The sequence below is a fragment of the Nicotiana sylvestris genome, chromosome 12 (genome assembly GCF_000393655.2).
Source record: "Nicotiana sylvestris chromosome 12, ASM39365v2, whole genome shotgun sequence".
Lineage (NCBI taxonomy): Eukaryota > Viridiplantae > Streptophyta > Magnoliopsida > Solanales > Solanaceae > Nicotiana > Nicotiana sylvestris.
Window position 1 is genome coordinate 160,238,564 of NC_091068.1, and position 9,935 is coordinate 160,248,498.

The 9,935-nt window shown below is 35.8% G+C and overlaps 2 protein-coding genes across 2 annotated transcripts; one reads left to right on the forward strand and one right to left on the reverse strand.

Moving 5' to 3' along the window:
• Positions 1 to 571: 571 nt before the first annotated feature.
• LOC104212369 (uncharacterized) lies at positions 572 to 4,185 on the reverse strand. The gene is made up of 4 exons (XM_009761595.2): positions 3,814 to 4,185; positions 2,883 to 3,198; positions 1,232 to 1,339; positions 572 to 1,145 (listed from the first exon to the last, which is right to left on the reverse strand). Exons 2-4 carry the CDS (start codon positions 3,177 to 3,179, stop codon positions 837 to 839), a joined length of 714 nt encoding a protein of 237 aa, XP_009759897.1. The 5' UTR covers positions 3,180 to 3,198; positions 3,814 to 4,185; the 3' UTR covers positions 572 to 836.
• A 3,565-nt stretch (positions 4,186 to 7,750) lies between these two features.
• LOC138884020 (uncharacterized) lies at positions 7,751 to 8,330 on the forward strand. The gene is made up of 2 exons (XM_070164757.1): positions 7,751 to 7,945; positions 8,082 to 8,330. Exons 1-2 carry the CDS (start codon positions 7,751 to 7,753, stop codon positions 8,328 to 8,330), a joined length of 444 nt encoding a protein of 147 aa, XP_070020858.1.
• The last annotated feature ends 1,605 nt before the right edge of the window (positions 8,331 to 9,935 follow it).

The window sequence follows — 9,935 nt, forward strand, 5'->3', positions numbered from 1 at the left end:
CGACATTTAAAGTACCCTCACCCACCACCAACTTAATAGTCATTAGCCTATCATTCACCCACCTGACCTCTACCACGGACTCCCTAAGATGGCTACCTACCAGGATACCCACTCCATTCTTACCCCTCAGGACACCAGAGTACCACAACTTATACCCATCCACGTTTCTCGCCCTCGATCCGACCCACCTAGTCTCCTGGACACACGCTATATTAATCTTCCTCTTCTGCAGGATTTTCGCCAACTCTATGGATTTACTCGTTAGTGAACCTATGTTCCATGACCCGATTCTCAACCTATAGGCTCCCTTTACCCCTCTACCTCCCCTGCAACCCGACCCACCCCCTGACACAAGGACACATAAGCATGTGCTATTATATGGTAGGTGAATTGTAATTTGTTGCTTGTAATAAGCAAATGAACCAATTTCTTCATGTTAGTAACTTTCATTTGCCAAGAATTCTGCATTCACTATGATGGAAATAGATCAAAACAAGAAACCATTTTCCACCTTCCTGGATTACCCCCCCCCCCCCCAAATCTAGAAGAAAAAGGAAAGGAAGCAGGACAATGGGAAACACCAATAAATCAGATTTCATGTTAAACAATGAGAAATTTTAAACTACAAAATGTCCTTTCTGCACCTAAGGGTAATTCTTGGACCATTAAAAGATCTGTACAAGCAAAAACAGGCTAGATTCTGTGTAGTAATCGCCAAGTTATTCTCTCGAACATAGATCTGATTAATGAGCATAGGACATAATTATTCTAGTTAAGTGGAGAAGCACAACAGAAATCTGATGGTCATTATACAAACAAGAACTCATTATGTGGTCCTAAAACAGGTTCTTAAATGGACTTGTGAGAGAATCACTGACATCTTGAAACAAGCCGTAGAGGGAGTATTGTCGGAGGTTTTTAACCTCATACCACGAGTTTAGCACGTCGTCATTCTTATCTGTGCCTGAGAATGCCAATTGTATTCCCACATTGCAGTCAACGGATCCACCATTGCCACTGCACTTATTATTTGGGACTGCACAATCAGTCTTATTAAGGCAAACAAAAGAACCCCCGGTACATGAACCGCAGCCAAATTTCTTCCAAAATAAGTTCTGCAGAGTGCCCTTTTGAAATTCAAGTACCTAAACACACAAGACAAAGCTCATTGATGCAACAAAGCGTTATGCTTTACTATTGTTAACAAAACTTGAGATGTCCAAAGACTTACCAGAGTGAAGCTTGTAATGGTGTGAGTATTGTCTGCCACAAAAGCGGGCAGTGATCTGGCAGCATATTTGCGTCCAGCAAAGGCAACCATATAACCACCAGCTTTGCTCTGAGAAATTTGAACAATCATTAAAGATGATAGTGCTTTTTGAATAGTAACTATTACTACTAGTAAAAAACATTATAAAGACCAGCATATTGAACAGTGATTGAAGAACATGTTGACAGTTAATTAGTCAAAATGCTCGCAAAATTCTATTGAATATCGCTGGTGTAGGCCAGCTTGCCTGCACCTGGACTAATGCACCGAGCACGTCTAGTCCACAGCACATGTTGCCAAGGTAATCCTGCCCGCTAATAAAGAAACAGATGGGATCACACCCAATTTCGTAGCCCAAGATTTGGTAATATTGAACTATATTTCATGACAAACATTGCATAATCTTAGAACGTGGCCGATTCTCCAGTCTCGTACTTTTTTTTATGTTTTTTACTTTGATCAGAGCGACTTGGACTCAAGATAGGGCTTCTACAGATTATCTATTCCTTCATAAAGCTTCATCATTCTTGCTCAACTGTATCCACCTATTTGTATATGCTACATCTGACAGGCAGATATTATCCACACTAGCATTTAATTCAGAGAACGAACATTTCTATGGGAAGCATGAATGCCGATTATTTTCCTACTCAAGATAAAGCTCACAAAGAGTAGAGAACCCACAAAAGAGAATTCCAAAGATTGGTCTACCGGAAACAGACTCTCTACCTTACTAGATAGCGGTAAGGTCTGCGTACACATTACCCTTCCAAGACTCCATTTGTGGAATTAAATTGGGTATGCTGTTGTTGTTGTTGTTGGCAGCTCAATAATCTGTATAGTTGAGGTGAAAGTCGACACTAGTCACTATCTTTCAAGTGGCAAAAAGAATTATTATAAACTAATCAAGGGAAAGAATTCATGGTTCCCATGATTGGTCTAAGCATCTAGTTGGTTCAATTTTTCAATGGATGAACATAAGTTAGATGAAATAGGTTGGTAATGAGCAGGAGAAAACAAAAGCTTGAGATACTTTTGTCTATTGTATCTTTGTTTGAACCTAGAAATACTACCAAACATGTTTGTTAGACAGTTAGGTAGAAGGTGACAAATTCCTATTGAATTACCTTGTCGTTTCTACCCAAATAAAAGATGAATCTATATCATAGGTGGAGACAGAATCATTCAAGTAAAATGCACTCCAAATGATAATTAGTCCTCAAGGCAAAAGATTAAAGATTTTAGTTTGCTAACTATCAAAAGAGGAAGAGAAACAAAGTCTAATCTCTTTGTTTGTAATGTGAAAAATATGAAGAGGTCTTAAAAACATGGTCTAATAATGTGAAAATATGAAGACCTAGACATGTAAGAAACCAAGCAAAATGTACATATTAAAATTTGTTAATAGATCTGTAGTCTACTTCCAAAAATTGTTTCTATGCAGTTTAGACATTAAGTTAATGTTATACCATGAGATCAACATATTTGCTCGTCCTGACACAGTGGCCAGAAATCCACAAGAGACACTTCCTTATGAGATACTATTCGCTTTCTTTCTAACAACCAGTCAAAGAGAAATAAGAGATAAAATTTAGTATGTATGAGGACTTACAGGATTGAAGTCGCTGCTAGTGATTGTGAGGAGTGAAATCTCATCCACTTTGGGCCTAAAAACAGCCAGTTGAGCTGAATTGCCAGAAAGGGAGAGTCGTTGGTCACAAGGAGAGAGCTGCGTTCCATTGGAAAAGAACGATTCCTTAGAAGAAAACGCAAGCCCAAAAGTGAAACCATCCAATCTCTGAATTTTTGTGTCCGAACAAGGATCAAAAACAGGATTCGTATCTCCAGCGTGCACGTTGCTCATCACCATCATCGTCGATACCAATATCAACGCCACCATGATTCCCATCCTCACCAAAATTTATCCCCTTTTTTAATACATTAACAAAAAAGAAAAAGAAAATATTAGTTTATAGAGGAAATGTTCCAAAGGTAAGAGCTTTGGAACATTTCTAAGTTGTGGTAAGCAATTAGAACCATAATTAAACTCATAACAAAGAAACACAACACAAATGAAAATCATAACAACAAGGGTGGGAGACAACCTTCAATCCATTAATTATGGTTTAAGAGGACATCAAATATTCTAATTTAGCTACCATCAATTCATCAACAACTTATGTTTTAGTTATTCAATTACTCAATTAATTAAGTTTTAGAACCTGAATTGAAATTTTAGAGGATTCATGGTATTATTTGAGAACCCCAAACCTCCTCCTCGGATATACAACAACAACAACAACAACAAAACAAAAAACCAATATAATCCCAAGTGGGGTCTGGAGAGGATATTGTGTGCAGACGTTACCCCTATGTTCAGAAAGGCAGAAAGACTGTTTTTGGTTGACCCTCGGCTCATGAAAGATAAAAGGAAGGGGCAATGACAAGCAAACCAATAAGATGTTGGTTTATAAACACAAAAAATCGTGAATTTATGCTAATTCCAAAAGTCAAAACAAGGAATCAATAGGAAGGAAACTTACAAAAACAAAGTTACCCTTGTCAGCGCCTGAGAAAAAAAAATCAGATGTTGATCAATCCCTTAGAACCTTTTCTTGATATTGATCATAGTATTAAGAAGACCGTTTCCTTATGTGGAAAACTAATTATTACGCCTAGTAATAGATATCAAGGATTAAAAGAAGAAAAAAAGAAACTGAAGGGGTCAGGAATTAAAGGTTTTAGAAATTTGGTTGTTGAAAATATTTGTTTTGGTAATTTCGAGGTGTGATGGGTTTTTGGGATTCTTAAAATTTGAAGGGGAAATACACGAGAAAGCCGGCTATTTGCAGGGGAAGGAACTATGGGGCAGGTGGAAGGGGATCTTGTCCTAGAAACGGTTATGGAAGTTGACAATGAGTGAGTGTTACGTTGTTGACTACAAAATTCAATGCGTTGCTTGTCTTCAAGTGCTACGACACTAATGGGCTTTGGGTCCTTCGGTTGGGCTCTTGTGTTTATACATGCGAAAGGGGATTTGCACTCGTACACTATTTTTATGTCACCTTTTAATCTATATCTTGTTTTTAAAAACTATTGATTTTCTAATCAACTAACAAAAAATCCGTAATAATATGACAATTTTACCTCTTCCAAAACATATAAGAGTCCGTCTCTCCTCCGTATTCCCAGATTCAAATTCCAGATCTCTTCTGTATCTCCTCCATCAGTCCGTCTCTCCTGAGAACGCGTCTCGCATTCAAATTCAAATTCAAATACAATGTAAGTATTCAAATTCATCTCCAGAATTCAAAATAGTTTTTGAATTATATATTTTCTGATTTATTGATTGAAGTTGTTTGACAAACTTCACTGATATGCTGAATTTGCAATTCTAAATCTATTTGACGATGAATTCTAACATTCTAAGCTGAAGTTATTTAGTAAACGAGCTGGCAAATAACACAACGAAGAAGAAATTATATTAAATTTTATATGATTGTTTTGTTGCTGAAGTTTTTTTGTCAATAATTAAAAGCTGAAGTTTTCCTCGTACACTAGGTAAAAAACCATAAAACATAAAGTTAAAATTTCATATTGCACCAAAAAAACTTCGGCCTAGGTGCTGAATTTTTTTAGTTATTACTTAAAAACTTAAGCAGGAGGGCTGAAGTTTTCCTCCTACACTAGTTAAATTAAAAAATCATATTGCACCAAAAATACTTCGGCCTAGGTGCTGAAGTTTTTTAGTTATTACTTAAAAACTTAAGCAGGAGGGCTGAAGTTTTCCTCCTACACTGGCTAAATTTAAAAATCATATTGCACCAAAAAAACTTCGGCCTAGGTGCTGAAGTATTTTAGTTATTACTTAAAAACTTAAGCAGGAGGGCTGAAGTTTTCCTCCTACACTGGCCAAATTAAAAAATCATATTGTACCAAAAAAACTTCGGCCTAGGTGCTGAAGTTTTTTAGTAACTTAAAAACTTAAGCAAGAGGGCTAAAGTTTTCCTCCTACACTGGCTAAATTAAAAAATCATATTGCACCAAAAAAACTTCGGCCTAGGTGCTGAAGTATTTTAGTTATTACTTAAAAACTTAAGCAGGAGGGCTGAAGTTTTCCTCCTACACTGGCCAAATTAAAAAATCATATTGCACCAAAAAAACATCGGCCTAGGTGCTGAAGTTTTTTAGTTATTACTTAAAAACTTAATCAGGAGGGCTAAAGTTTTCCTCCTACACTGACTAAATTAAAAAATCATATTGCACCAAAAAACTTTGGTCTAGGTGCTGAAGTTTTTTTCCCCTGCATTGATGAATCACCATCATAAAAAAAATTCAGCTAATATGCTGAAGTTATTAAGCTTATCTCTAAAAACTTTAGCACTTATAAGTTGAAGTTTTCTTTGCAGGATTCATTAATTATGTCATACATCTTTTTCCAAAAAAAACTTCAGCAGAAGATGCTTAAGTGATTTAGTTTATTTGTAAAAATTTCAGCACAAACAACCTAAAAATTCTTCTGTTCACTTTCCTAATACTTGCCACTAAATATGAAGGATGAGTTCGATTTGCATTGTTATAACTTTTAATAGGAGTTGGACTCCTGATTTCAAATATTTGGATCATGATACAAAACTTGTTCTACTTAATAAGGACATATCATTCAATACTTTCCTGAAGAAAATTAGTGAAGTTGCAAATATTGATTCAACCAGATATGCATTAAAAGTATGGTTTGATATCAAACTAAATACAAGCAAAGGAATGTTTGTAACTTCAGATGAAGAACTCAATACATGAATACATTTGCTTACAACTGATTCAGCCTACAAGAATTGTCATTTCGTCATCAAAAAAATACAACCTTCAGAATCAGCAGCATTCAACCAATCTCTTGCATATGCGATAGATTTAGAACCTTTTGCTGACTATCAACATGAAGTACGAGTGCCAATAATGGAAGTAGACAACGGGCAACAACCTTCTAACATTACAGCTGCTTCAGAATACATAGTGCTGCAACAATTACCCCCTACTCCAATAAATTCATACCAGTTTGTCGATGGCCAAGAAGAAGAAGGACAGCTAATAATGCAAATTGACAACCAACACACACTCCAACAAAGCTTTTTTTCACCTTCTGCAATGATAAACAACAATGAAGATGAAGTAAACATGGAGCTTATACCGATAACATCACATAGAATTGAAGAAATTGCTGAAAGTTCTTGTGCTTCTCAGAAATCAAGAAAAAGAGTGAGGAGAAAGGTAAAAGAATCTTCACCATGTAAAATACTTAGGCACGATGCGTTGCCTGAGGAAGTAAGAGTTGGATCAATCTTTGAGAACAAACAAAACATGACTAAATTTTTTTGCAGCTTGGAGATAAATCAAAAAGTTGAATTCACTGCTGTTAGATCATGTTCCAAGAGATACGAACTGAAATGCATCGTGAACAAATGTGGTTGGAATGTACGTGCTACCATTCCATGCTGTTCAGGGTGATAAAATATCATAACATCCATAAATGCTCAGTTGATGCAAGAAAATCATATCAGAAGCATGCTACATCAAATTTTATAAGTGAACAAATTATAGAACATGTTCGAGACAAAAGGATAGAGGTTATACCAGCCTTTGTATAAAATGAAATGAAAAAAAAATTTGGAATTGACATTGGTTATCTCAAGGCATGGCGTGCTATTCAAAAAAATGTTGTTTGCATAAGGGGAACACCTGAAGAGAACTACCAGATTCTTCCTTCATACCTACACATGATGGTGGCCAGAAACCCAGGAACATACACAAGCAAAAAAAGAGATGCGCAGAATAGGTAAGCAAAACAATACTAACCATCAGCCTGAAGTTTCAAATGTTACTATTTGAAAAACTTCACACCTTATGATTTGTTTTTTTGTGTTTCAATGTAGAGATTTGCTTACTTATTCTTCGCTCTTGCGGCATCAGTAGCTGGTTGGTCCTACTGTAGACCCGTTATTGCAGTAGATGCAATGTTTTTGAAGTCAAATATCGTGGTGTTCTATTTGTTGTTGTATCAAAGGATGCAAACAATCAAATCTTTCCTCTATGTTTTGGTGTAGCAGATTCAGAAAACAATGAGGCATACATTTGGTTCTTGGGGGAAATGAGAAAATCAATTCAAGTCCGTCGTGAACTAGTTTTCTTATCAGATAGAAACCAATCGATCACAAATGGTATTAAAAAAAATTTCCTGAAGCTCACCATGGTATCTGCCTCTATCACTTTGAGAAAAATTTAAAGCAAAGACATGCAAAGGTCACAGTAATAAATCTTTTTCAAAGTGTTGCAAGGTCATACAAACATGAAGATTTTAATCAGTTAATGTCCCAACTCAAAAGTATTGACAAGAAAACATACAATTACATAATGGAAGAGCCTCCCGAGAGATGGGATCGATCGTGGTTCCCATGACGACGTTATAATATACTAACAACAAACATGGTAGAATCAATGAATTCCATTTTACTAAAAGGGAGAGAAATGCCTATTTTAAGAATGTTAGATTTCATCCAAGAAAAGCTGGGAGAGTGGTTTTATGAACGGAGAAAAAAGGCAAATGAAACTTTTCACAGAGTATCAATATGGGCAGAAGAAGAGATGACTAAGAAGATGGACTTGGCTTGCAAAATGTTTGTGAGTATATTTATCAACTTCAGCTTTTTATATCTGTTGCAGTGATTTACTTCTTACATTTAAAAAATTTCATACTTTTTTTTTTGAAGCAAAAATACACTAATATAATTTGTCTTAATTTTTTATTCCTTGTTAGGTGTTCAACCTTGACTCAATGTTGTTTAGAATAAATAGTGAAGGAATTGAATTCATTGTGGACTTAAAGAGGAGAACTTATGACTGCCTGGAATTCCAACTTGATGAATTGCCCTGTCCACATGTAATTGCTGCTATTAATAAGAGATATTTGCAGAAATCTGATTACTGCTCAAATTGGTATTCAAGGGAAACATGGTTGAAAACATATGAAGGACATGTGAATACCATGGGAGATCAAAAATCATGAGAAATACCACAAAATGTACAATCTGAGATCACAAAACCTCTTGATGTAGAGATTTTACAAGGAAGAAGACAAAAGAAGAGGCATATACCTGCGACTGAATCATCAGTATCATTCAAGTCTATCAAATGCAGTCGATGTAAACAAGTTGGGCATAACAGAACAACTTACTTGTCTTCTCTAGCACCTCATCCATATTCCAAGAAACAAATTGAAAAATACTTCAAGCTTCAATAATCCTTGGTCTGAATTTAGACTTTCTTTATTGTATGACATAATTCAAATGTGATTTTTTCATAGGAATAAAAAAATAAGCTCTTGGAAAATTTTATATACTGCTAAAGTACAAATCACTCATTTTTGTTGCGCATGCTTACAGGTTTTGTTGCATTTTAAAAAAGTACGCAATGACTTATGCGAGAAAAAACTTCAGGTTACAGTATGTGAAATACATATCCTTAAACAAACATACACATACAAACACTCACACACACACACACACATATGCGTACAACACACAAAAATAAACGCATGTACAAACAAAAGTTGTAGCATCTCTAAGCAACTAAGAAGTATAAAGCAAATACCAACAAATAACAAAGATAATGCAATAGAAAGCTAAGAACAAAGAGGGTGACAATTACATTGATATAAAAAGAGGTCAGAACAACATACATTTACAAACAAAACTTCAGCTCTCCGGGCTGAAGTTATACAAAATTAACCTAAAAAATTTCAGCTCTATGGGCTGAAGTAAACATAAAAGCATAGCATTGAAAACATAAAAAAAGGTTTACAAACACTAGCAATCATCACCATCATCATCGTCATCATCACAGTACTCCTCAATTTCTCTAAATATCTCATCATCATTGTCACACCTCCTTTTTCGCCCGCGCCGCCTGCAAAGGTCCGCACCCGCGAGGGGCGTAAGAGTTTTTTCCAATTAAAGGACAATCGAAACGGGATTTATTTATTTATTTTAGAGTCGCCACTTGGGAGATTTATGGTGTCCCAAGTCACCGGTTGAATCCCGAATCGAGGAAAATATTGACTCTGTTTAACAGTCTGTGCACCAGAAATCCGGATAAGGAATTCTGTTAACCCGGGAGAAGGTGTCAGGCATTTCCAAGTTCCGTGGTTCTAGCACGGTCGCTCAACTGTCATATTCGGCTTGGTTATCTGATTTTATACAATCATGAACTTATGTGCAAACTTTAAACTTTTTACCGCTTTTATTATTATTATTATTTTAACAGAGAATTACAACATTGTGAAAAACGTATCTCGAACCATATCACATTAATGTACCCGCGGTTATCGACACATTTTGACTCTATTGAGATTTGGATTTGGGTCACATAAATGTGCACCCGAGTTTAAGAAAGTAAATTGTTAAAGGCGCCTAAAGCGACTAGCGTATCATTATTTTGGGTAAGGCGGTGAAATTTGCTAAACGACCGATCCCAAAGTCTATACAATTATTAACCATTTATTGAGGGCCCGCAACTTGTGTGTTTTATTGGGTGAGGCTCATCTCATTTTATTTTAAAAGGATAATCCTAAAGTGCTTACATTTTTTCTATTAAATTTGTCTCTAAAAATGAA

Excerpts from the sequence above, each read along its gene's own strand:
- LOC138884020 (XM_070164757.1), top strand. The coding sequence starts at position 7,751 with ATGGTAGAATCAATGAATTCCATTTTACTAAAAGGGAGAGAAATGCCT. Across the intron at positions 7,946-8,081 it reads ACTTGGCTTGCAAAATGTTT|GTGTTCAACCTTGACTCAAT; the intron begins GTGAGTATATTT and ends ATTCCTTGTTAG.
- LOC104212369 (XM_009761595.2), bottom strand. The coding sequence starts at position 3,179 with ATGGGAATCATGGTGGCGTTGATATTGGTATCGACGATGATGGTGATG. Across the intron at positions 1,340-2,882 it reads CTAGCAGCGACTTCAATCCT|AGCAAAGCTGGTGGTTATAT; the intron begins GTAAGTCCTCAT and ends CAAATTTCTCAG. Across the intron at positions 1,146-1,231 it reads CCATTACAAGCTTCACTCTG|GTACTTGAATTTCAAAAGGG; the intron begins GTAAGTCTTTGG and ends TTGTGTGTTTAG.